The 26,666-nt window shown below is 45.1% G+C and overlaps 1 protein-coding gene and 1 pseudogene across 6 annotated transcripts; both read right to left on the bottom strand.

Moving 5' to 3' along the window:
- Positions 1 to 9,279: 9,279 nt before the first annotated feature.
- LOC123133057 (probable polyol transporter 4) lies at positions 9,280 to 11,465 on the bottom strand (annotated as a pseudogene).
- Positions 11,466 to 13,422: 1,957 nt separating this feature from the next.
- On the bottom strand, positions 13,423 to 25,525 carry LOC123135369 (CLIP-associated protein). Of its 6 annotated transcripts, none has more exons than XM_044554407.1 (9): positions 25,090 to 25,522; positions 24,310 to 24,465; positions 24,142 to 24,204; positions 23,475 to 23,543; positions 23,096 to 23,261; positions 16,508 to 16,665; positions 15,902 to 15,952; positions 14,097 to 14,148; positions 13,423 to 13,791 (listed from the first exon to the last, which is right to left on the bottom strand). In XM_044554407.1, the coding sequence occupies exons 1-9, from the start codon at positions 25,411 to 25,413 to the stop codon at positions 13,610 to 13,612; spliced, it is 1,221 nt and encodes a 406-aa protein (XP_044410342.1). In that variant the 5' UTR covers positions 25,414 to 25,522; the 3' UTR covers positions 13,423 to 13,609. The 6 variants fall into 6 exon arrangements, 5 of the variants coding, with proteins under 5 accessions (XP_044410342.1, XP_044410345.1, XP_044410346.1 ...); XR_006465965.1 differs by having other exon boundaries at positions 13,597 to 13,791; positions 16,578 to 16,665; positions 25,090 to 25,525; XM_044554410.1 differs by lacking the exon at positions 25,090 to 25,522 and having other exon boundaries at positions 16,508 to 16,642; positions 24,310 to 24,462.
- Between the last annotated feature and the right edge of the window lie 1,141 nt (positions 25,526 to 26,666).

Raw genomic sequence — 26,666 nt, 5'->3', positions numbered from 1 at the left:
AATTAAGATGTGCCAATGAATTGATTTAGATGATACAAGATTCATCTATAGTATAATTTGTTGTTGTTTAGGTAAGTAATGAAATTTTAGATGTTTGTTGGAGATGTATGCATTTATAGTTGAAGTTGTACCTAATTAACTACTGCATTATGTTAATATGTGTAGGAGCTTTGCTGCATTATCCCAAAAACAGTAATTTGTGCATATTAAAATTTGTAGTTGGCTTCTGTAATTAGTATATACTATATGTAAAGTGTGAAGTAAACATTCCAAGGCAGGATCCTAGCAACAAAATATACTATATGTTTCCATTAAGTGGTGTGTGTGTGGGGGGGGGGGGGAATTCCCTCAAAAGAAAAGTGTTGGGTTAATCCAGGGAATGTCAAGAATCCAGCTTGCATTTTCATTAGCATTTATGAAGGGCATCATTTGTCTATTGATTGATTGCTTAGATTCTGTATTTATAAGGAAAGCATTTGGTCACTTGCAACATACCAATGTGGTTCACATTCTCAATTTTGTTTGTAATGACATTCTGTGAACTGCAATTCAATTCATTGTAATTGATGTGCTTGTTTGACAATATAGCAGGAGGAGGATCTTCTGGGCAACAAGAGGAAGTGCGACAAGACTGGGTTCTACCCATATGAGTCTGATGAAGATGAGCCGTACGAGGTAAGGCCTAGTTGAAATGTTATTTCTACATTGAGTTAGTATTATGTGTTTATAGTTTTTGAATGCATAATGTATTAATGTCAGTCATTAATGTGTGCAGTATGAATCTGGAGATGATGTGGTCGAGGGGAACATCAAGTCCTTTGAAGAGAAGGAGGTGTTGAAGATCAGGGCCCAAGGACCTGCTAAGTACTACAACTGGAGGAATAAAAAGTATCGGTGCCCCTACTGCAGCAAGCCCAAGCCCAGGTATGGGTTATTGGAGCATCTGATGGAACATTGCCGGGCTACATCAATCTCCAGTCATGACTACAGGATCATTGGTCAGCATTCTGCCCTCCTGAAGGTCTTGAGAAACCCTGACCTCTAGTCGTACATCATGCTGATCATCGGAAGCTGGAAGCTGTACTCATCATCAGTATATTTGATGATGTTTTACTTTTGGAAAGCTGCATCTGGGTCTGAACTGCTAGAAAACTTGCTATATTAATGTAATGTAATGTAATGTATTGTGTGTTTGAACTGGATCTGTTGTGAACTGCCTGCTACCTATTAGAATGCTATCTATATATGTGTGGCCTTATCTTTATTGGTGGTGAATGCTTCCTTCATGTTTAGTTGTTATTTCATTGGTGCAATGATCACAAATGGCGCTTCAGTGTTGCTTGAGACATGCTGCAACACTTGTCTATGCTGTGGGCAAGTGCAACATGCTGTGCCCATGTGCCAATTATACCAAATATTGAATGTGGCAATGTTCCAAAATGGCTGTCATGAATTATAGTACATGGGGTTTAGTAAAGTTACTGATAATTGTTCATCCTCACACATTCCTTGATTGCATAATTTGAATAAGCAAAAAGATCAAATGTTCCATCATTTGAACCTATGTTGCAATTAGAGAGCAAATATTCCATCATCAAAGTGTGAAGGAATTAAATGTGAATTTAGAAGAGTAATGTAATACTAGTTAAAAATAATGTGTGCAAAAAAGGAATTTGAAATAAGATCTACTTTATTTTGTAATAAAGTTATATTACCCTACTTATTAGAATTTTGAACATGTCAATTATTTATAAGAAAAGAAAATATAAATATTCAAAAAGATGTGTTTGATAAAAATACCTTTTGAATTTTTGGTAGTTATTATTTGAGGGGTCATGTAATTTTTATGTTATTTTTGGAGTGCTCAGGTAATTTTTATGTAAAGTGAAGGAAGAGGAAAAAATAAACAAAAGGAAAAGCATGGGCCATCCTAGCCATCTTGGAAACCTAGCTTTATAAATAAAAAATTCAAAAAATAAGAGGGCATCAAAAAAGTAAACAAATATAAGAGGGAATTATAAATTCAAAAAAATTCAAATATATAGAAAGAATATTTTACAATGCCCCCCTGAGGTATAGACCGATGTTTTGACCAGTCAGTCTAGAGGGCATTATAAATTAATAAAAAATTCAAAAAAATATAAAACCTTGGAAACCCACCTTTGTTTGTGCAATAGATCATGTCTGTCAAAGTTGATGTCATTTGGAGGTGGTCGAAAAAATGACCGCATTCCCGAGGGGCCATTTGGTCTAAACTTAAGCCAGTTTTTGAAAAAATGTGATTTTCCCCACCACCTCCAAATCACACAAACATTCTTGAACATGGTGACCCACATGTGCCAATCATGGCTATGAAAGAAAATTTGGAAAAATAATATTTTACAATGCCCCCCTAAGGTATAGACCGAGATGTTTTGACCAGTCAGTCTAGAGGGCATTATAAATTAATAAAAAATTCAAAAAAAATAAAACCTTGGAAACCCACCTTTGTTTGTGCAATAGATCATGTGTGCCAAAGTTGATGTCATTTGGAGGTGGTCGAAAAAATGACCGCATTCCGGAGGGGCCATTTGGTCTAACTTAAGCCCGTTTTTGAAAAAAAAATGTGATTTTTCCCACCACCTCCAAATCACACAAACTTTATTGAACATGGTGACATAGTTCGGCTGCGAGTCTCCCGTGAATTACAGGTTCTTTAAAGAGTTTAGCACATCGCCCAAAGGTGAGTGCTGAAAACGTCGGCGGCGCTGAATTCGAAGATCGATAACCGATCTAGCTTGGTGTCCGCAAATGTACATGCTCCGGAACTTATAGCCGGTGACGAGTACGGAGTTCCGTTGGCACAAATATTGCAGGGTGTCGAGTCTGCGTGCGGCTCTAGCGCCAGGGACTCTGTGGCCTCGAATGGCATGATCTGCTCTAGTTCTAAGGCCATTGTAGCAACAGGAGCCATCTCCTGAATCTGGTCCGATGACAGATTTAAGTCATGTTCATCGGGGCGAGGGGGAGCGGTCGCTGCAGTCTCAAATCCATTGAAGATCAAGTCTCCACTGATATCCGCGACGTAGTTTGAGCTTCCAAATCTAACCTGGTGGCCAGGGGCATAGCTATCGATCTGCTCCAGATGGCCAAGCGAGTTGACCCACAGTACGAAGCCGCCGAACACAAAAAATCTGCCCCGGGGAGGAAGGTTTCTCCTTGGACAGCGTCATTATAGACGATTCAAGGGGCCATCGAACCTTTTGTAGACGGCATAGTGGAAATATCAATGAAAGCACCAATGTCGGTGTCAAAACCGGCGGATCTCGGGTAGGGGGTCCCGAACTGTGTGTCTAGGATCGATGGTAACAGGAGACGGGGGACATGATGTTTACCCAGGTTTGGGCCCTCACTGTGGAGATAATACCCTACGTCCTGCTTGATTGATCTTGATGAATATGAGTGTTACAAGAGTTGGTCTACCATGAGATTGGAATGGCTAAACCCTAGAAGCCTATCCAGTATTACTATGGTAATGAATATATCCTTTCCGGACTAACCCCTCCGGTTTATATAGACACCGGGGGGAATCTAGGGTTACATAGAGTCGGTTACATAAGAAGGAATCTTCATAGTCGGTCGCCAAGCTTGCCTTCCACGCCAAGGAGAGTCCAATCCGGACACAGGTACAGTCTTCGGCCTTCATGTCTTCACAGCCCATCAGTCCGGCCCCCATGGATAACAGGTCGGACGCCCGAGGACCCCTTAGTCCAGGACTCCCTTAGTTGCCTATTCACCCCCCTCTAGTCAACTATATCGATCCTTTAAATATGTATATAAATATACATTTGTTCACTTTGCCATCCTTATTATCCGCCAAGTATTTGGGGTAGTTCTGCTTCCAGTGACCATTCCCTTTGTAGTAGAAGCACTCAGTTTCATGCTTAGGTTTAGCTTTGGGCTTCTTCATGGGAGTGACAACTTGCTTGTCATTCTTCTTGAAGTTCCCTTTCTCTTCCTTTGCCCTTTTTCTTGAAACTAGTGGTCTTGTCAACCATCAACACTTGATGCTTTATCTTGATTTCTACCTTCGCTGATTTCAGCATCGCGAAGAGCTCGAGAATTGTTTTCATTATCCCTTGCATATTATAGTTTATCATGAAGTTCTAGTAGCTTGGTGATAGTGACTAGAGAACTCTGTCAATCACTATCTCATCTGGAAGATTAACTCTCACTTGATTCAAGTGATTGTACTACCCAGACATTCTGAGTACATGCTCACTGGCTGAGCCATTCTCATCCATCTTGTAGGCAAAGTACTTGTCAGAGGTCTCATACCTCTCGACATGGGCATGAGTCTGAAATACCAATTTCGTCTCTTGGAACATCTTATATGCTCCGTGGCATTCAAAACGTTTTCGAAGTCCTGGTTCTAAGCCGTAAAGCATGGTGCACGAAACTATTAAGTAGTCATCATATCGAGCTTGCCAGACGTTCATAACGCCTGCATCTGCTCCTCAATAGGTATGCCACCTAGTGGTGCATCAAGGACATAATTTTTCTGTGCAGCAATGAGGATAACCCTCAGATCATGGACCCAGTCCACATCACTGCTACTATCATCTTTCAACTTAATTTTCTCTAGGAACATATAAAAAACACAGGGAGCTACAATGCGAGCTATTGATCTACAACATAGATATGCAAATACTATCAGGACTAAGTTCATGATAAATTAAGTTTAATTAATCATATTACTTAAGAACTCCCACTTAGGTAGACATCCCTCGAGTCATCTAAATGATCGCGTGATCCATATCAAATAAACCATGTCTGATCATCACGTGAGATGGAGTAGTTTTCAATGGTGAACATCTCTTTGTTGATCATATCTACTATATGATTCACGTTCGAACTTTCAGTCTCCAGTGTTCCGAGGCCATGTTTGTACATGCTAGGCTTGTCAAGTGTAACCCGAGTATTTCGCATGTGCAAAATTGTCTTGCACCCGTTGTATGTGAACGTAGAGCTTATCACACCCGATCATCACCTGGTGTCTCGGCACGACGAACTGTGGCAACGGCGCATACTCAGGGAGAATACTTATACCTTGAAATTTTAGTGAGGGATCATCTTATAATGCTACCGCCGTACTATGCAAAATAAGATGCATAAAAGATAAACATCACATGCAATCAAAATATGTGACATGATATGGCCATCATCATCTTGTGCCTTTGATCTCCATCTCCAAAGCACTGTCATGATCTCCATCTTCACCGGCTTGACACCTTGATCTCCATGGTAGCGTCGTTGTCGTCTCGCCAACTATTGCTTCTAGAACTATCACTACCGCATAGTGATAAACTAAAGCAATTACATGGCGACTGCATTTCATACAATAAAGCGACAACCATAAGGCTCCTGCCAGTTGCCGATAACTTTTACAAAACATGATCATCTCATACAATAACTTATATCACATCATGTCTTGACCGTATCACATCACAACAAGCCCTGCAAAAACAAGTTAGACGTCCTCTACTTTGTTGTTGCAAGTTTTACGTGGCTGCTACGGGCTTCTAGTAAGAACCGTTCTTACCTACGCATCAAAACCACAATGATATTTCATCAAGTTTGTTGTTTTAACCTTCAACAAGGACCGGCCGTAGTCAAATTCGATTCAAATAAAGTTGGAGAAACAGACACCCGCCATCCACCTTTATGCAAAACAAGTTGCATGTCTGTCGGTGGAACCAGTCTCATGAAAGTGGTCATGTAAGGTTGGTCCGGGCCGCTTCATCCAAAAATACCGCCAAATCAAAATAAGATGTTGGTGGTAAGCAGTATGACTATCATCACCTACAACTCTTTGTGTTCTACTCATGCATATCATCTACGCATAGACCTGGCTCTGATGCCACTGTTGGGGAACATAGCATGCATTTTCAAAAAATTTCTACGATCACGCAAGATCTATCTAGGAGATGCATAGCAACAAGAGGGAGAGAGTGTGTCCACATACCCTCGGAGACCGAAAGCGGAAGCGTTTGACAACGCGGTTGATGTAGTCGAACTTTTTCTCATACCAACTGATCAAGCACCGAACGTGCGGCACCTCCGAGTTCTGCACACGTTCAGCTCGATGACGTCCCTCGAACTCTTGATCCAGCAAAGTGTTGAGGGAGAGTTCCGTCAACACGACGGCGTGGTGACGGTGATGGTGAAGTGATCCGCGCAGGGCTTCGCCTAAGCACTACGTGAATATGATCGGAGGTGTAAACTGTGGAGGGGGGTGCCGCACACGGCTAACAATGTTTGTTGTGTGTTCTAGCGGTGCCCCCCTCATATATATAGGTTGGAGGGGAGGGGAGGCAGCCAAGGGGGTGCCCCAAGTAGGAGGAATCCTACTTGGGCACCTCCCAATTCGGCCTCCCCCTTTCGTATTCCTATTCGGAGTAGGAAGGGAAGAGGGGGAAGGGGGAATCCTATTCCCTTTTTCCTTTCCTCCTTCCCCTTTCTTTCTCCAATTTGGCCAGCCCATATGGGGGACGTACCAGCCCCTTAGTGGCTGGTGTGTTTCCCCTCTTGGACCATAAGGCCCATATAGTTTGCCGGGGGGTAGCCCGAAACCCCTTCCGGTGACCCGATACGTACCCGGTACCCCCGGAACACTTCCGGTGTCCAAATACTATCGTCCTATATATAAATCTTTACCTCTCGACCATTTCGAGACTCCTCATTTTGTCCGTGATCTCATCAGGGGCTCCGAACAACATTCGTTCACCAAATCACATAACTCATATAATACAAAATCGTCATCGAACGTTAAGCGTGCGGACCCTACGGGTTCGAGAACTATGTATACATGACCGAGACACCTCTCCGATCAATAACCAACAGCGGGACCTGGATGCTCATATTGGTTCCCACATATTTTACGAAGATCTTTATCGGTCGTACCGTAATGACAACATACGTTATTCCGTTTGTCATCGTATGTTACTTGCCCGAGATTCGATCGTCGGTATCTCCATACCTAGTTCAATCTCGTTACCGGCAAGTCTCTTTACTCGTTCTGTAATGCATCATCCCACAACTAACTCATTAGTCACATTACTTGCAAGGCTTATCATGATGTGCATTACCGAGAGGGCCCAGAGATACCTCTCCAATACTCGGAGTGACAAATCCTAATCTCGATCTATGCCAACCCAACAAACACCTTCGAAGATACCTGTAGAGCATATTTATAATCACCCAGTTACATTGTCATGTTTGATAGCACACAAGGTATTCCTCCGGTATTCGGGAGTTGCATAATCTCATAGTCGAAGGAATATGTATTTGACATGAAGAAAGCAATAGCAATAAAACTTAACGATCATTATGCTAAGCTAACGGATGGGTCTTGTCCATCACATCATTCTCCTAATGGTGTGATCCCATTTATCAAATGACAACACATGTCTATGGTTAGGAAACTTAACCATCTTTGATCAACGAGCTAGTCTAGTGGAGGCTTACTAGGGACACTGTGTTTTGTCTATGTATCCACACATGTATCAAGTTTCCAGTTAATAAAATTTTAGCATGAATAATAAACATTTATCATGATATAAGGAAATATAAATAACAACTTTATTATTACATCTAGGGCATATTTCCTTCATTTAAAACTTCCCCGGATTACACCACACGAAAGAAAGCTTTCGGGCTCTACTCCTAGTGCATATGAGTCCCAAATTTCCAAAAGTAACAAGTATTGGTGATGCACAAGTATGGTGACTACAAATTGGTTTAGTGGAAGTGTAGATCAGGTGATTCTCTTTCAATGATCATGGTTTGGTGGAGTTTGAGTGGAGGGATGAAGAGAAATCAAGCTTTTAGGGTGTTGGCAATGGTGGAGCAACTCAAATGGAAGATTTGGTAGAGGTGGGATAATATTGGAGGAACTCAAATAAAAACTTATTTGTTTAGTTGGTTTGCTTTTGTAAACCTCTTGCTCTATGTCGGTTTCAATTTCATAAACAATTATTTTCTCATGCCATGCTCATTACTAGGATTATTTTCTCATCAAGGGGACCTATATATTTCTACTAAATTCATGAGTTGAAGTTATGAGTACTGATAACCTCCTTTAGCAGGCGTGGTCATCAGGCCACATGCATCACTATGTATGAGTTCCAATGTCTTGGAATTCCCTCGTTATTACCAGCGAAAGGTGTTGTGTTCATTTTTCTAAGTAAGCAAGACTCATACGTCTGAGATGATTCAAAATCAAACAACTTTAGAAGAATCACATCATGGTCATTTTTCTTCTGATGGGGAGATAGCCTAAAACTGTTGTCTCAGTTTAGTCATGGCATCTTGTCACTTACAAAATGGTGCATCCATTATGCTTTCAAAAGATGCCTAGTCATGCATGGATTTTCAGCTCCCATTACCTCACCTAGTACTAGTAACATACGCCAATCTAAGAACATATCAATATTACATGATGTTTGGTGGATCTGTAAGAACATATCACTATTACATGATGTTTGGTGGATCTCTTTCACCTTCCTCTACTACTTCGGGCCTTTCAAGAGTTGCGACAAATCTTTGCCATCTTGGCACTTTCTATCTATGATCTCGATACGTCATTCCTGACGTATCCTAGGAAAAAAAAAAGAGTTGCGACAACTTCACCAATCACCATCTCTTGAAGATGCAAAACCTATCATAGGACCATGATTCATGGACTCCTCCGTGCGGGCCTTCTTATTCTGTCTCAAAAGCATATCAGATTTCAATGGGCAGAACAAACTCCCTGCAACTTTCAAATGGCTGTGGCACTCCTGTTGTCAGAAGGAACACAATGTGTTCTTGTGGCTAATTCTTCGCAACGAACTCGATACTAGGGCTATGATTCAGAGGACATCTTTTTTGCTTGCCATATTACAGTTGTCGTGTAGGCATAGAGCGCTAGAGACAAAAAACACTTTCAAAGACTGCAAGTTCATATTGGCCTGTTGAAACACAACGAACGACAAGCATTAGTATTCTAGAGAAAAAACACAAAAATTACCATGTAATTTAATACTAGCTCGGTCAAGAAGCGCATACAGTTAGTTTTCAGTCGGAGGTAAGAGACACGAGGTTCGCATCACACCACTTGTTCTCACCCTTTTTTTTCTGGAAAAAAGAACACGATTGTTTCTTGTGCTAAAATGAAATTCTACAAATGAATTCTTCGACTATATTGATTTTATAGGTGGAAGAGACCACCAGATACAACAGCATTGTGTCCTCCTTCTACGTGATACTTGTGATATGGTTGTATAATGGAGTACTTTACACTAAAAACACAATACACCATCTATGTTACAACCTATGCGCAGTAAAGTCCTGTTGAGCCCTCAAAATCGGCAGCAGCTGAAGGCAGCTTCATCATTTTTCAATCTGATGCCGGAAGCAGGACGAGGCTGTTTCAGCACTGACATGAAGCTTATTGTTGCTTTGCTGATTGTATCAACCTAGAGAGAAAGCTTTCTTGTCACCCTGAATTAAATGCTGTGTATCTTCAAGCTCGACCTCGCCACCTCCTTTCCATTCCTTGCCACCTTCAAACATGATCTCAATCTGCTCCAGAGTTTTCCCTTTAGTTTCTGGCACGCAGAAGTACACAAACACAATGGAGACGGTCGAGATCGCTGCAAAGACGAAGAACATTCCCCCCACGGATATAGCACGGGCCATGGAGAGGAACGACATGGAAACCAAGCCACTGCCCACTCTGCCACCTACTTGACCAAGTGCTGATGCCTGAGCTCGCAATCTTATAGGAAATATCTCTGAAGATAACACCCAGCATATCGGTCCCATCCCGATCGAAAAGAATGCCACATTCCCGCAAACTGCAAAGATCGCCATACCAATCCCAAGATTTGGAGAAATAAGCCCCTCAGCATGCTTTCACAATGTAAGTGCAGTCCCCAAGGCGAATAAGCAGACCGTCATGCCAATGGTGCTGACATAAAGAAGCGGTTTGCGCCCAACTTTATCAATGAGGAAAATGGCAACCAGTATGAAAATCGTCTTAGTAGATCCAACGGCAACCGTTGCTGCAAGAAGCTCCTGGTCGGACTTGATTCCAGCATCCCTGAAAATTGTTGGGCTGTAATAGACAGTAGCATCAATTCCAGTGATCTGCTGGAACAGCTGAATACCACAGCCAGCATACAGCATCCGACGAACGGCCGGAGAAGGGTTCAGCAGCTCCCTCCACACCGCCTTGTCCTCAGAATTAACCGACTTCATGATATTTGCAGCCTCTTCAATCTCAGCCAGCCTTTCTTCAACCTCAGCTTCAGATTCACTTATCTGCAGCAACACCGCCCTTGCCTCTGGAACTCTCTTCTCCATCATCAGCCAACTAGGGGACTCCGGGATCACAAAAAGCGCGACACCGATGAAGACAGATGGGAGGATACGTGCCGACACCAAGCATAACCCTCCAACTGATGTGCTCGGAAAGGCCCGAGAAAGCATAATTGGAAACGTAGCCGAGGAGGATCCCCAAGTTGATGCAGATCTCAGGGAGGGATGTGAGAGTCCCCCGGGCAGCCGCGGGGGAGATCTCGGCAATGTAGACCGCGGCCAAAGCCGATGCCCACCCCGGCGAGAAGCCTCCCTATCATGAGCACGGTGAAGGAAGGAGCGAATGTCATGATGGCTGCACAGCACCGGTCTGGAAGATGATCGCACCAAGGCCCATTGTCCATTTCCTGCCGATGGCATCAGAAGTTCTTCCTCCTGACAGTGACAGGCTTCCCAAGAGTGAGATCACACTTAGGCAACCAACTAGGATTTCTTCCTGAAACTCGGTGATGTGGAGATGTTTCTGGATGTAGATGATTGCGCCACTCATGACACCGACATCTGCAGATAGCAGCATGAGTCTTGGGTTATGATAAGTGTTAGATAGATAAGCATGGAATCTCAAATCTCTTAGAAGCTCAATAGCACGGCAGCCACAAAAAGTAAGTAAACTAGTCATGTTCCGGATGCTGAACATCTCAGTTTTAACTTTTAAATCATCTACGTACATAGGTATGTAATGTAACTGTATGTTGCATCAAGATAACATGGTCTTAACTGCATGTCTTAACTTGAGTCTTTTATGGTGTTGGCTTGGCTGAGAATAAAATCAAGATTCACTCGTGAAGGGATGAAAAGCTAGCGTCGGCAGTTGCAAATCTCTATCGCCATCAGAAGGATGTCACGAGCGAACTCACGATTCCAATCACCACAACAAGCCATTTCTATTCGTCCGGCCGCGGCATCGCCAGAGGACTCACCATAGCCGAGGAGGATGGCGTTAAGCGAGGCGAAGATGGCGCAGCCGTACACGAACCTCTCCTTGCTCCTCCTCCGGCTTACCGCCGCCGCGTCCAGCTCCGGCCCGCGTACTTGCTCCCCCTGCCGTCGGCCGCGCCCGCCATCGCCTCGCTCCGCGCTGCCGGAGTGGCGTCCGATTTGGAGGTCATTAACGGCGAACGAGGCGCGAGGCGGGGATGGTGTCTCTGGGGCTAGAGTTCGGTTGGGATTATTTGGGCTGGTTTTGGCGATTTTGTCTGCCTGGGTCATGGTCATCAGGTCATGTACTCCTACTCGGTTTCGGCATGGAAAATTATGACGACCACCGACAGCGGGCCCATGCGTCAGCCAGTGCGCGCGTCTTTTTTTAACCACGTGTGCGGCGGGGTCGGCCTCATCCACTTCTCCTGTCCACATCTGGCCCCCCACCACTCCCTTTGCTTCCTCGCCGGCGACCGCAAACCCTAGCTCGCGCCATGGGCCTCTTCGGCAGCAGCAATGGCAAGGGCAAGGGCACCCCCATCGCCTCATCATCCCGTGCTCCCCCTCCCCCTCCACCGCCGGCGCGTTTCCGCCTTGAACGCCAGCGCCTGCACATCCCGGTGCACCAAGCGCGGTGGCACTGGGAGTACAGGCGGCCCCTCCCCTATCCCGGCGTGACGCTGCCGCACCGTTGGCATTTGAATCCAAACCGGATCCCGGTGCCGGCGGTTCCGTGGACCCAGCGGGCGCACGACGACGAGGTGCGCTGGAGCAGCGTCGGCTGCCCGAGTACTCTCCTAACTGGCAAGCTTGGTTCGCCCTCGAACACGAGGAGCAACGTCGCTCAGGTGTCGACGCAGTCCCGCCGCCGTTCCCACCGCCGCCCCCGGAGGTAGAGCCGGAGGACATGGAGGCGGAGGCGGAGGCGGAGTACCAAGCCGCCCCCGAGGAGGCCCTGCAACACGCGCTGGAGGCTAGCCGCATCGAGGAGGACGCGCACTGGGATGGGCTGAAGCAAGCCCTTGCCCTGTCGGCGGCGGGGGACTCCGTCACACACCCCGCTCTTCGTGCCGCCGCCTCCACCGTTGCCGCCCGTACAGCCCAAGCCGGAGCCGGAGCCGTCGCGTAAGCGCTCCCCGCCTCCGTCCTCTTGGACGGAGTAGGCCTACTCGTGGACGGGCCAGTACCGCAAGTGGGTGAGCGCGCCTCCTGTCCACTTCGCTGCGACGCCGGAGGAGGAGGTGGCCCACCTCGAGTGATGGAAGGAGCACTGGCTCCGCCAGGAGCAGGCCGACGGCGAGGAGTAGATGCACTACGAGGCCATGCTCCAACGCGACGCGGAGGCGCTCCGGCTCGAGGAGGAGGAGGAGGAGCGTGCGCGGCTTAGTGCAATGCCGCCGCCCCAGCAGACGCCGGAGGAGGCTGCCCTGGCAGCATACCAGGCGGCGTTCGGGTGGGCTGGCCCTGCTCCGGTCTTCATCGACCTCACTGACGACGGCGGCGTCGAGGGCAAGGGCAAGGCCGACGGCGTCTAAGGCAGCGTGCGGGCGCAAACTTTTCTTAATGTTTTATTTAATGTTTATTAAATTTAGGTGAACTTTGGCCGGCGTTTGACCAGCCACTTTATGTTTAATTATGTTTATATTTATGTTTATTTCATGCAACTTGTTTTTTTGTCACGCCGCCACATTTGGGTCGGCCTCCCCGTTTTTAAAATGGCCGATCCAAACGGACAAAAAGCAGATAAAGCGTGTCTTGGTTTGGGTCGCCTCGTTGGAGTTGGAGTTGCTCTAAAGGCCAGACAGCGTGGTGAAAAATGCGATTTGCAATTTGGCCGGATTGACGAGTTGCCAGGTGAGTGAGACAGAGCCACTTCTCCACAAGTTTAAGCAAACTCCATGTATGGTGGTTTGGACTAACCAATCCTTAGGCTCTAGCGCTGCAAACCAAAGATCCATCTCGGAAAGTTCCATCCCGGCTCCCAGTCCTGTTCCAGGTCCCCTCTACGTCAGAGGCTCCCAACCGGATGGCTTCTTGGGCCTATGAAAGTACCCAATGGACTGCATGAGTTCACAGACACAGACAGCAAAGGCATATCCATTGTTGCAGAATTTCAGAATATTGATAATTCAGAAAGAGAGGACACAAAATTCACCTCGAGATAGAGAATGCTAGCTAGTGGGTAATTAAGATTTAACAAGTACTACCATCCTTGCATTCCATTTGAAGGGTCAAAGGATTGCATGCTGTGTGTGTGCATCACAAGCATCAGACAAAGCATTGTGTTTCAAAACTCCTTGTCCCTGTAACGGTATGCTCTGTGCTCCTGACGACCCTCACCGGTCGACCGGAATTTGAGCATCTTGTGAACGCTCGTCACATGTTTCACCTCCTTGATGTTTCTGCCTTGCTTGTCCTTGTTTTCTTTGGGAGGTGCCGGCTCTTCATGAACGGGCTTTGGTGGAGCATCTGAAAAAGGAAACACATTAAAGCAGCAAATGAATCCACTGAAAAAATCGCATTAGGGCAACGGAAAGCAAGGTTCCTCATGAATGGCAATGTTGCCCCGCCTTTCCGACAAGTTAGATAAATACATGTTATGTGTGTGTGAAGAAGGCCATCTCATACAAAACAAGCATGGAAATCTCAAGGAAACAGCAGCATCATATTCACAGGGTATCAGGTTCATGTACGAAAGTCGGTCATGGGATTTAACAGGGCGTGCGAAATGTTTGCTGTGAAGAAAAAGGTTGCAGAGGGATGCAAACACTTACCACTTTCTGAAAATAAATAGCATGGGCCAACCGTTTCTTCATATTCTCCAATCTGCCATTAAACAAGGCATCAGCTACCAGCTCACGCAGCAACTAGGCTAGGTTAACAATTACAAGCCCTAAAGTAGACATTCCAATATTTTAAACAGCAGAAGAAAAAAAAAGGGAAGGAAAACCAATGAAGTTAACTGGTACAGGTAACATCAGCTAACATGCAGTGCTTTTTAGTGCTAAAGTTATCACAAATAATTATGGAGGTCACGTGAACCTTAGTAACATCTATTTATTCACTATAACAGACACAAAGAACAGCTCACAAAATGTTCTCAATATATTCTCCAGACAGTCTCCTGTTTTGAAAAAATTTAACATATCCGGATAAATGGGTGTATCCAGATATCGTTCTAAAATATTAACCCCAGGTAAATTTCCTTTTTGGAGGCGATCCAACTTTATTCACTCACTAAACAAATTACATCAGCGCCCAAAGTAAAGTTCTAGCAGTGATACATTAGTTGTACATTCATACAGTTATAAAGGATCTTGACACCCCTACCAACAAATTCGCTCCATGTCTCAAAGCAGTGGCGGATCCAGGAATTGAACTTAGCCGGGGCGAAACATTTGAGGTATAAATTTTTTTGATTGACAAATGCTCGCCACCCGAGGCCGTAGCCGCCTATTTAAGCCGGTCGGCGCCCCCAGCCCTAGCACATCCGCCTCTTTCCTTCCTCCGCCGCCACTCGAGCCTGTTAGCCATGCCCCCACGCCGCCGCTACTACACGATCCAACTCCGTCTCTTCCTCCTTGAGAAGGTCCGGATCCATAGGGAAGCGAGGCTACCTCTAGAACCGGAGAAGGATTTCGAGGAGGTGCCGGGGGAGGAGGAAGAGAAGGAGGAGCAGGAGCCGGTGGAGGAGGAGCAGGAGCCTGTGGAGGAAGAGGAAGAGGCACCGCCGCTGGATGTGGAGAAGGAGGCGGTGTCGATGATGGAGGAGGACGTGAGCGTGTGGCTGAAGCAGCATGCCATCCTGAACTCCATCTGCTCGGAGTCGGTTGCGGAGGCCAGGCGTCGCCGTCGGCAATAGATGGAGGCGGCGCAGGCAGCCCAGACTCCGACTTTGGCAGCTCCGGCTCCGGCGCAGGCGGCTCCGGTCATCGCCGCCAACAACGAAATTTGAATAGGAAAAATGTAGTACGTAGCTATATATTCTGCATGCTTTTGTATGAATTTAGGGGATGAATATAAGAAAGTTATACGTGGAGAAGGAAATATGCATGAGACGTGCCCGGTCAGTGTCCGCGGACGCGTACACGGGCGTTTGAGGGGTCAAATTTGCCAAGTCCGGCTGTAGATAATCTAACCACCAAAAATCACAAAATCTAACATAAACGTCACAACTGGGTGTGCTTGGGTGCTGGCTAGCTGGCTCGAATTGGAGATTTCCCGGGGCTGCCAGTACTACGGGCTGCAACTGGGCTAGGGTGTGACCGTGCAGTGCAGTGTTAATGCACACATGTATCAGCCTATGTACAAACGAATCGTATTTTTACGTATACGGGATTTCGGCTACCCGGGGCGGCCGACCATAGTCGCCCCTACCGTGGCGCCGCCACTGTCTCAAAGGTATGGTTTATTATAGATGGCAGCCATATAAAACATCAGTGCCAAAAGTTCAATAAGATAAACTTGAAACAATCATAGAATAGTGCCCTTTAACTCCCCGCCAAAAAGAAAAGAATAATGCCCCTTAACTTAGCAAGCAAACGTCTTCAAAAGCGAACATAACATGAATAATACTCACCATCTTCAGGCTATCACCTACTACCAAGGTAGGAGTCAATGTATCCAAACCCTGCAAAAGAAGATTACAAATAACTTAGCGTACTACACATAAAGGCGGTAAGCAAAATTATACAGGTAGCTCATATAAGCCAACCAAGACAATAACGAAATGCATAACACTACCCAGATTTTTGCCGTGAATCTACGAAACAGGCATAGACACAACCTGAACAGGAATTTGTATCTGATAACTGTATCCATTGACTATGGCAACCTAAAAACAAATCTGAAGGAAGGTTGCTCCAAACACAAGAAACATATATAGCCCTTTCATGTAAGAAGTGACACATACTAATGGCAAGAACTCTCTTAGATAATCAGCACATAACTTCATCTTAGTGCAAACAATAAAATAATTTGCTCTGGGACTCTATTGGCCATTTAAACATTTCTGATATAATCAAATCCAAAGTGAACTCTTTCTTGATATATATCAATAACACAGAGATGACAAAAGTGCTTAAGGAAAATTTAGAGACGCCACATCTTCTTAATTACATTTACAACAGAGCCTAATGTCCTTTTGTACCAGTAAGCTGCAGACTGTGAGATGAAACCAACTTACAGAGAGTATATAAGGGGCATTTGGTTGTATGCAGGAATAATGAACATCATCTAACTCTAGCAAGACATACTCTTCTTCCTCCTCCTCCTCCGAAGCAATTTGTTTATCTTTCTCAGCTTCCTTTGCCAGTGAATCCTGCACTTCACCAATCAGATTACCTACAGAGTTCAGAAGCAAAAACTGAATGCACAAGATAGAACTATCCAGGAAATGTTTGCAGTAGGCGAAATACACAAGTACAGTAGCATTGCCTGGCAAAAGAGTAAGTCCTTTCAGTCCCTTTGTATTTTGTGCTAAACAGCTAGCAAATTAACCAAGTTACCAAAGATCGGGACTAGTACAGACGATACAACATCTTTTAAGGGAAGGTGGATTTTACATGCCCCCAACTGTTTACACCAAATACCCTCATGTGAAATAACCTAAACTGCCCACGATGCATTTCACCTCAGCACACAGGCCGCTGCCGGTCAGAGATGGAGCCCTCTCTCTATCTGTTAGCTTCCGTTTGCCAAACAATTGCAACGAGGGGACAAAGGAAAGAGAAAGAACGAAGCCTTACCTGGTGGTGGCGGTGGAGGCCGCCGGCAGCGCTTCACAGATGAAGGTTGGCGTCGGGGAGGGGGCGCGGCTTCAGTTGAGGGGCGGTTAGGGGGGCTTGTAGTTGGCGTGGTTCCGGAGGGAGAAGCGCGTTGGCGCAGACGGCGAGCGGCGGGTCCTCAGAGGGCGGCGGCGGCAGAGCCCACGGCGCGAACTAGAGTCTCAGAGGATGCCGTGGCTGGGCTGGGATGGGCTGGATTGGCGCACGAAGGTTATACTGGGCCTGGCTATGTACTTTAGGTAGGTCTTGTGACACCTGATTCTCAAAAAAAAAAAAGGTAACCCCTGGCAGTTTTAAGAGAGCCCATTTGTGCTGCAACCAGCAGCGAATCTAGAACGTAATTATAGGGCAGGCTCAAACAAGCAAGGAGGCACTGAGATGGGCCAAAAAGCAGCCAATTTGTTGGGTTGGGCCCTATATCATGAACAGCAAAGGCCTAATTTATCCAGTTGGAGGGCAGGCTTAAGCCTGTTAAAGCCTGTACTGTAGATTCACCCCTGGCTGCAACCATGCTAGTGCTACCGACACATGACAGTGCTATCACTTTTTTACGAAAAAATATATAATTTAGCATTGCAACAAGATGTATTTACCATGGCATAAAATTTCAAGTCTATACATGCAACGAGATATGAATCCCACGATAAATAGTTGCACAAGAAGCAAAGCTACTATTTCATATAATCCCTCCGTATAGTGATCTAAAGCAACAGCCCAATACGAACATCCAAACAGACGTGGCCAGATACAGACATTTCCGTTTCGTTTCCGTTTCAGTGGGTTGTTGAATTGTCCAAACAGACGTGTTCGTATTGGGCTGTTGAATTGGATTTGGTAATGGGCTGATCCCAATACAGACGTTTGGATGTACTCTGAAACAACCCACTGAAACGGAAACGAATACGCTGGAGTTTTCGCTCGTACGCGCCCACCCATCGCGCCAATACAGAGGCCTGGACCTCCGATTTCGCCTGAATTGCTTCCCTCCCGCAAAACAAAACGCTTCGTCAGTTCTTTCCTCCCCCTACCACGAGACAGAGGGTTCGAGAGAGGAAACCGCCACCGGGCAGATCGACCGGGGCGCCCTCGCAGACCCACCACGCCGGCCGGCGTAGGTATGGTCGCCGCCTCCCCTTCCCTTCTTCCTCTGCCGCCGTCCCTTCCCCTCCTCCGGCGCTGCCCCTTCTCGCTCTCTGGCCCTGCTCGCCGTGGCCAGATCGGATCTGAAGCCAACGGCGGCAGTCCACTCCGGCGCTGGCCCTTCCTTTCCTCTCCAGCCATGTGGTGCACATCTCCTCTCCCTCAGACCACCTCCTGGGCCGCCCCTTCTTCTGTGTGTCCAGCCAGCCCCTTCTTCATCCATGATTCTTCCCTATCTCCAAGCAGCCTACTCTGTTTCCTTTCCTTCCCAGCCCTTTTGTCAATGATTTGCTGAGCACTGATGTATCCTCTTGTTGCAGGTTGGATTAAAAGTTGGAAGCCATCTAGGCCGACCTGAGGTATGAATATGCAGTTTTGTGAACTATGCTTGTGGTGGTCTGATGCATATGCTTGTCTTATGATGAATTTTATGCATATGGTGGTCTGATGCATATGGTCATCTTGAATGATGCATGGTTATATTGAAATTAGCCCAAAGTTAACATAATATATCTGCATTGTAGCTGCATGTCACAAATGAATTTGATTGCTTCCATTACCGAAGAGAACAAAGGAAGAAAAAGGAAAAGGATCATCTTGACAGCGATGTATGTTGAGTCAGTTTGTCTTGGCCTAGCTTATCTTAGTACGCAAAGAGCACCGAAGAGTTTGCGATGCTTTAGTGACGAAGAGCTTCGATATGTTCATAGGAAGTACTTGCTGAAAGAAATGTACAATGGGTCAGAAGTAACTTGCTATGATGAGTTGCGGTTAACCAAAAGGAATTTTCATGATCTTTGCACGATGTTGCGTATGAAGTGTGGTCTGAAAGATAGCGTATATGTCACTGTAGAAGAAAAGGTTGCTATGTTCTTGTTGGTGGTTGGACATGGTATTAAAATGAGAGTGTTGCGTGGCACTTACAAACGTTCTTTAGAGACTATCAGTAGGCACTTCTCGAATGTGTTGACAGCCATTCTTTCCCTAACCGGGGAGTTTATCAAGCTTCCCGATCCTTCTATTGAACCTCCGGATGATTACAAATGGAAGTGGTTTGGAAATGCCTTGGGAGCACTAGATGGGTGTCATGTTGATGTTTCTGTCGTTGCGGCTGACGAAGGGAGGTATAGGAACAGAAAGCGAGATATCACCACTAACATGCTAGGTGTTGTTGACTGGAACATGAAATTTCTTTATGTTCTACCTGGCTGGGAGGGATCTGCATCTGACTCCAGAGTGTTGCGTGATGCAATGAGAACTGATCGTCAAGATGCATTTGTTATACCTCATGGTATGATTGTTTCTCTTGGCATTTTGTTTCTTTTTGTGTTAATGTTAGCTAAATCTAATTGCTGCACCATAGGAAAATACTACTTAGTGGATGCTGGCTACACCAATGGACCTGGCTTTCTGGCTCCATTCAGATCGACTAGGTACCACTTGAAAGAGTGGGTCTCAAGTCAACAACAACCCCAAACTGACAAAGAGTTGTATAACTTGCGCCATTCTCGGGCTAGAAATGTTGTGGAGAGAACTTTTGGCCTATGGAAGAAAAAATGGGCCATTCTACGAATTCAATCTTTCTTTGACATAAAGGACCAGGTAACAAGTGTCCATATGGTGTTGAATAACATATGGACTGTATGACATGCTAATTTAAATATAAACCATTGCAGATTCGAATTATTAATGCTTGTTGTGTGTTACACAACTTTGCAAGGGATAGGCAGCATATGATGGATGATTTATTGCTACAAGAAGTTGATGCTGACCTAGCAAATTTGGAACATGAGCCCGTGGACGAAACTGACTTGATTACATCTGTTCAAGTCACTAATGAATGGACCAACTTTAGGCAACAATTATCACAAGACATGTATGCTGAATACCTTCTCAGGCATGCTGAATTAGAGATGGCATAGTTAGTTGATGGTGGATTAGTTAGTGGATGTGCCTTGGTGGTGGTTGTCTCATTTTGTGTAGTGCCTGGGTGGTGGTTGTCTCATATTGGTAGTGCCTAGGTGATGATGGTAGCTTGCTGATTGTCTTTTGTGTGATAGCTTGGCTGACCATGATGGTGCCTTGTGTGGTCTTTTGTACATGCATCATCTTCATATTAATATATATGTGATGGATTTTCTCGAAATTTGCACTCTCATTCAGCATTTATTTGGCCCGAAATACTTCTTTCCTTTGTGCAAAATTGTTATTCTTTGTAGCAGCATGGCTGAAGGAACTGGTACTGGAAAGAGGACTTATGTCACATGGGATGATGAGATGGACGCTGCCTTGCTTGAGATACTTGTTCATCATCACAACATGGGTGACCATTCTCAAAATGGATGGAAATCACATGTGTACAGTGCAGCTATCAAGAATGTGAAGGAGAAGTGCAATAAGGATATCACGAAGAACAACATATCAGGAAGGCTTAGGACTTTCGACAATCAATTTGAAATCATTAACAAGATCCTTTCTCAAAGCGGTTTTGGTTGGGATTGGGTCAATAATAAGCTATCCATTGATAGCGACGATGTGTGGACTAAATATTTGGAGGTAACTTCTATACATTTGCATTGTTTTAATTATTTTTTTGTATGTAACAAAACAGGGCAGCAACTCTACTTCTCTGATGGGTGTATTGTGCAGGCTAATAAGAAGGAGAAAGCATTAGCTTCTTACAAGACCAAAGTAGTGAAGCACTGGGAAGCCATCTCTACGATATATTCAAAAGATCATGCGGACGGTGAAGGTGCCAAGACAGGTGCTGAGACTGCTGCAGATCTAGAAGAAACAATTGAAGTCTCTCCAGAAACGGTACCAAAGAGACAACGAACAGGTGATGCCATTATGTGCATGATTGGAGAAATGAGGACTACTTTCAAGGATGCTCTGAAGACAACTGATCCACTTCCATTGCCAAAGGTTACTACTCCTTCTGAAATACTTGCTGCACTTGAGTTGATACCAGAGTTGGCAGAAGTTGACATGTTGCGCTCTTACGGAAAGTTGATTCTTAATGAGCGCTTGTTTGAAGCTCTAATGGAGCTTCCCATGCACATGAGGAAGGCTTGGTTGCTATTATTGCCTTGAAGTTATGATAGTTATGATTCCTGTGTCTTGTTAAACTTCTTGGAACTATGTACTGTTTGGTGTGTTATGATTCCTTGAACTATGTATTATTGCCTATCTAAACTATTCGGTTTGTTACATTTGGAACTATGTACTATGTACTGTTCAACTTCTACTTATTTCAACAATTGTGATGTTACATTTGGAACTATGTGCCGTTGAGAATTTGAGACATCTATTTAAACTATATGTGTTGTACTGTGTTGGTGTAAAATTATTTTTGATTATTTTTGTGTCAATATTATATGATGTCATCCTCAATTTCTAGAATAACTGATGATAATTTTTACTATATAATGATCCAATTAGTCATACAACTACTGTTTTAGTGCATATAGTAATGTTGCTATGCAATTCCAGTGTTTGACATCCAAACACGATTCTGTATTGAAACCTCAGGATGATTCCGTGAGCCAATTCGATATACATCCAAACAACCGAATTCGTATTCATGTCGATTACAGTTTCCTGTCTGAATTGGAATTGAAACCAATACAATACATAGGCCTCCAATACAGACATCCAAACACAGCGTGAACGAATTCTCGAACTTGCACGCCCTGGTCACTATGGTCCACAAATTCTGAAACCACAGATTCACCACCTAAATTTGTTAACAGGGTACACGGGTAGTTCTCAGATCTGGTTTTGCTAGCTCTGGCCACTTATGTGGCAATGTTGACAGGGCACAATGTGTCATCCATGGTTTTCGAGTCGCGACTCATCGGAGGCGACTCATCGGAGTCGCTCTGAGTCGCTCTGGGGTAGCGACTCGGAAAAAGTCGAGCCTACGGTTGCGACTAGTCGCGACTCCCGACTCGAGTCGACACTAAGTTGAGTCGACATTTTTTTGCGACTCATTGACTAGTCGACGACTAGTCGTGCGACTCAAAATCCATGGTGTCATCTAATCAGCAGGACCACTCTCAGCCGTGGTGCGCACGGATCTGGTCTGGGCACACACACCGAGTAAGATCTTTGTCAGCCCCAAGCCTCTAACGGTGACTTTGATCTCGTCATCTCATTCCCTGTGGTCAGTTCTTTCCCGACTATCACTGAACCTTGACTCTGGTCAGGGGTGGCCCAAGAACTCAGGGCACGGCTCCATGCCCATGTGGGATGAGTGGCAGCAAGGAGAGTGGTGAAGCCGACAGTGACGGGAAGAAAATGGGAGAAAAGGAACAGGAAGAAGATAGGGTGTCCGGCATGTGGGCACTCCTTACTGGATGACATCACGCAAGCACTTAAATCATGCAAGATCTCATTAGGATCTCTGGAGAGCCACTTTAACATACTTAGAGCAAGTGAATAGGTGGTTCCAATGTTTATTGACATATGTGGTGGGGACATGAATTGACTGGGTGCAATTCCCGTATACGTAACTCAAAAGCTGGACTTCAGTTTTAATTTGCTGACAAAATACAGACTATAGAACTACAGCACACGATCAGCTACAGTGCTGATTGTTTTGGTTTTGAAAGTGAATCCTCTTCATGTGTAAGTCCATCCTATTATCATGAGCTGGTTAGGAGCATTCAGGCATTCGCAAATGTTCACCCATATAAACATGGAAAAAGGACATCTCTTGGTGCCTAAACAGTACCTAGACTGACAAATTGCAGTTATAGATCGTCTTGGCTTGCAACTATAGTTGAATGCAAACACATATATTTGAATGATCATGTGTGAACTTCTGACAAAAATATAGAGCTTACCTCCAAATAATGTGCTTTCCCTCGGTGTGCTTTTTGTCCGTGGGCTGCCTCTTTTTGGGTTAACACTAACGGATCTAGATGCTGCAACTTTATGCTGTGTTGCAGTACCATCAGATGCGGGAACCTTTGGTTCAATTCTATTCAATCTTGAATTTATTTCTTTTAGCTGCAGATATCGGACAATACATGAATTAGGATAATCCAGGTTTACTGCTTTGCGGACCTTTAAAAATGGACACGTAAAGTTCAATCATATAAAGTAGTACCAGATACTAGTCCAAAATACACAGATGTACTAAGAGTGAGACACTAGTATCAAGTGGATTTCTAGCAAGCAAAGGGCAACTGCCAAAAACAACTAGATAGCCAAATACACTACCATGTATGTAGGCAGATTATGGCGCTGCAACTCTTCGTGGAACTGAGATCCCATGTTCTTGTACATTTCCTGTGATCGAAAAAAGTGACAGGTGATATTAGGACAAAAGGACAGACCCAGTGCATAGAAGCTCCCACACAAGGTGGGGTCTGGGGAGGGATTATAGGAACCTAGTCTTACCCCTGCAAAGTGCAATGCAGAGAGGCTGGTTCGAACCCAGGACCTCTTGGCACAAGTGGGGAGGACTTCACCACTGCGCCAGGCCTGCCCTCTGACAAGTGATATTAGGATTGCCGTATAATTTTTACATAGCGTGGATAGCGGGTACAGGCTGCAATTAGTTAGTATGGACAGTTGCTACTAATTACACCAATAGTTTGAAAGCATGGGATAAACTACTTTTAAAACACACAAAAACAGATAAAACTGAGGGCAAGGGAGTAGTGAAAAGCAACTAGAAGCAAAGGGCATTGGGACTACATTGATTGTTTGAGTATTTTTGTAGGAAAGGTTCAGCCTATCCAACTCGCAGAGTGGGACAGAACTATTGCAAAATTGAGTAAGACGAATGTTGAACATCCGAAAGCGCGAAATGGAAGGAATATAAGTGGACAAAAGATGAAAAGCATCATCTGAAGCAGGTAAAAATGGTATGAAACCAGCTAACCTCAATACAAGATATAGCAGCTTCTCTGACACTTTGGTTCGAATCATTCATCAACTGTAGGACCTGTGAAGCCAGATAGTCTCAGCATATCTATCTATGGAGTAAACATAAAGTCTGAGATATGCACAAAAATGTACGGTAACAAATCGACTTGAATACTAGACTCACGGGTGAGAGTAAAACTCGTTGCATGAGAAGCTCCGTAGAAGCGAAAAGCCCAACTGCAGTTGCCACTGTAAGTACAAACTCTTCCCGAACCCTCCAACTCTTATGAGTCCATGCATAATTTCCGGCCCTTTCGAGAATGATTGTTGGTGAAGAAACCTGAGATATGGATGAAATCAGAAGGCTACCTCCTAGTAATAAATCTAAAACATTGAGAACAAGGCGAGCATGTTTGGCTTCATTTGTTGATATTCATTGGGCAGAAGTCTACATGTAAAAGTAATGGTAACATAGTACTAGTAACAAACAGCATTGACAAAGGAGAAAAGATAACGCATATTTTGATATTTATGCTCTATAAAAATCAAAGCATTAAGAAAGAATTATGTAATTTTACAACAACTAGGCATATTATAGATTTCATTTCAACACCTGAAAAGAGCAATCTTTACATGTGAACTAACAGCATATTTGAGGGTAAAATGGTTCTTAAAACAGTCGAGCAAAAACCAAACTGCATATGAGAAGTTTGAATCTTGGTTTGATACCCACCCACATTTTACCGTTTGTACAAACCAAACTTGACCCAAAACTAAGAAAGCTAATCCCTTGATTATTGAAGTTTGAAACGGCATTGTAGCTCAATAGCACATCATCACACAAAACCTAAAACAAATTCATGCTGATAGATAATTGGACCAAATTTAAAACTCCAGCTAAGTTCCCCCCTAATATAACAGATTAATAAAGAAACAACAAGTGGGATCATCACGACCGACTCACCTCCATGAGCGTGACGAGGAGCTGGCGCGCGGCCTCGCGGACGGGCTGCTTGCCGTCGCCGAGGCGCTCGACGGCGGCGGGGACGAGCGCGTTGAGGTGGATCTTGAAGTGGTCCCCGGCGAGCACGGCGGCGGCGGAGAGCGCCTGCAGCCCCCCCTGCGCGACGCGGAAGTTGGCGTCCCGCGTCAGATCCACGCAGGTGTCCACCAGCGAGGTGACCTCGGCCGGGGAGAGGCCGCGGCGCGCCGCCGCGTCGAGCGCCTCGTGCAGGCGCTCCACCCCGGCCAGGCGCTCCTTGGTGTCCTTGGCGCGCGCCGCCTCCATTCCGGCGCGCGGGCCCCGGAGAGTACGGTTGCGTGGAGGGGGGGCCGGCGGCGAGGCGAGGGGGGTGGTCGGATCTGGGGACGGAGGCGAGGGGAGGGGGAGAGGTAGGGTGGTTGGGGCTTTAGGTGGGTTTGTGCACTTACACCCCTGGCTGGCTGCGACCTTTCACGCTTATGCCCTCCATTTGGATAAGTACTCCCTCCGGTCCTTTTTACTCCGCGTATAAGTTTTGATCAAAGTCAAACTACACAATATTTGACCAAATTTATATTAAAAATATGAACATCTACAATACTTAAACTACATAATATGAAAATACATTTCATGGTGTATCTGAAAATGTTGATTTCATATTGTGAATGTTGATATTTTTTAATATAAACTTAGTCAAACTATGCAAAGCTTGACTTTGACCAAATCTTATATGCAAACTAAAAAGAACAGAGGGAGTGCATAGAGGCTACAGTATGAAACGGGGGTCATTTCTTTCTCAAAAAGCGTGCCATGAACTGGAGTCCGGAAAAGCCAATTTTGGGTGTGGGTGTGGGCATGGCATGGACCGTAATTGTGTTTGTTTTTCAAGTAGTACCTCCGTTCCGAATTACTTGTCTTAGATTTGCCTAGATATATAAATGTATCTAGCACTGAATTACTTGTCTTGATCCAAGACAAGTAATTCGGAACGGAAGACCTCCGTCCGAAATAAGTGGGCAATAAGTGGGCGTTGTTTTAGTTAAAATTTGAATTTGAACTAAAACAACGTCACTTGGAAAACAAGGGGAATTCCTGGGATCGAAAAGTGACTTTGAAAATCAGGGGCCGAGAGACGACGACATAGCATAACGTCGCCGTCCATGCCAAAACGTCGTTCCGTACGTATAGTCAAGTCCTTGCTCCCCGTGATTAACTGAGAGGAGTTAGCAGAGAGCAAAAGCGTCATTTTTGAACTCGAGTGTCGCCATCACGTAAATTAATGAGTCATTAATTAATAATTAACGAACGGACGCTTTAATTACTGAACCGTTTTCGATTCTTTTGGATCGTGACGACTCGGACGTGGGGTTTACTCCCACGACCTATCCGGCCCGCACTATATAGTAAGGCAGACGTCTACCCTAGCCGCCGCCGCTTCGTATGGTTTCTCACCACCGTTCCAGTCCATTGCGCCACCGATCAAGTCTTCTCCATTCTTCCTTTCGGCGTGCACCGGGAGAAGGGACAGCAGGCCTTCGGAACCCCGCCTCTCGTGATCC

This window comes from Triticum aestivum, chromosome 6B (genome assembly GCF_018294505.1).
Source record: "Triticum aestivum cultivar Chinese Spring chromosome 6B, IWGSC CS RefSeq v2.1, whole genome shotgun sequence".
NCBI lineage: Eukaryota > Viridiplantae > Streptophyta > Magnoliopsida > Poales > Poaceae > Triticum > Triticum aestivum.
Note: the sequence above shows the minus strand (reverse complement) of the source record. Positions and strands in the feature narration are given on the sequence as shown.

Bases quoted from the DNA above. Each gene is read 5' to 3' on its own strand.
- LOC123135369 (XM_044554407.1), bottom strand. From the start codon at position 25,413: ATGGAGGCGGCGCGCGCCAAGGACACCAAGGAGCGCCTGGCCGGGGTG. The intron at 15,953-16,507 runs GTAAGTTGGTTT...CTTCTTTTGCAG, and splicing joins ATGCCCCTTATATACTCTCT to GGTTTGGATACATTGACTCC. The intron at 14,149-15,901 runs GTGAGTATTATT...GTTTAATGGCAG, and splicing joins TAGGTGATAGCCTGAAGATG to ATTGGAGAATATGAAGAAAC.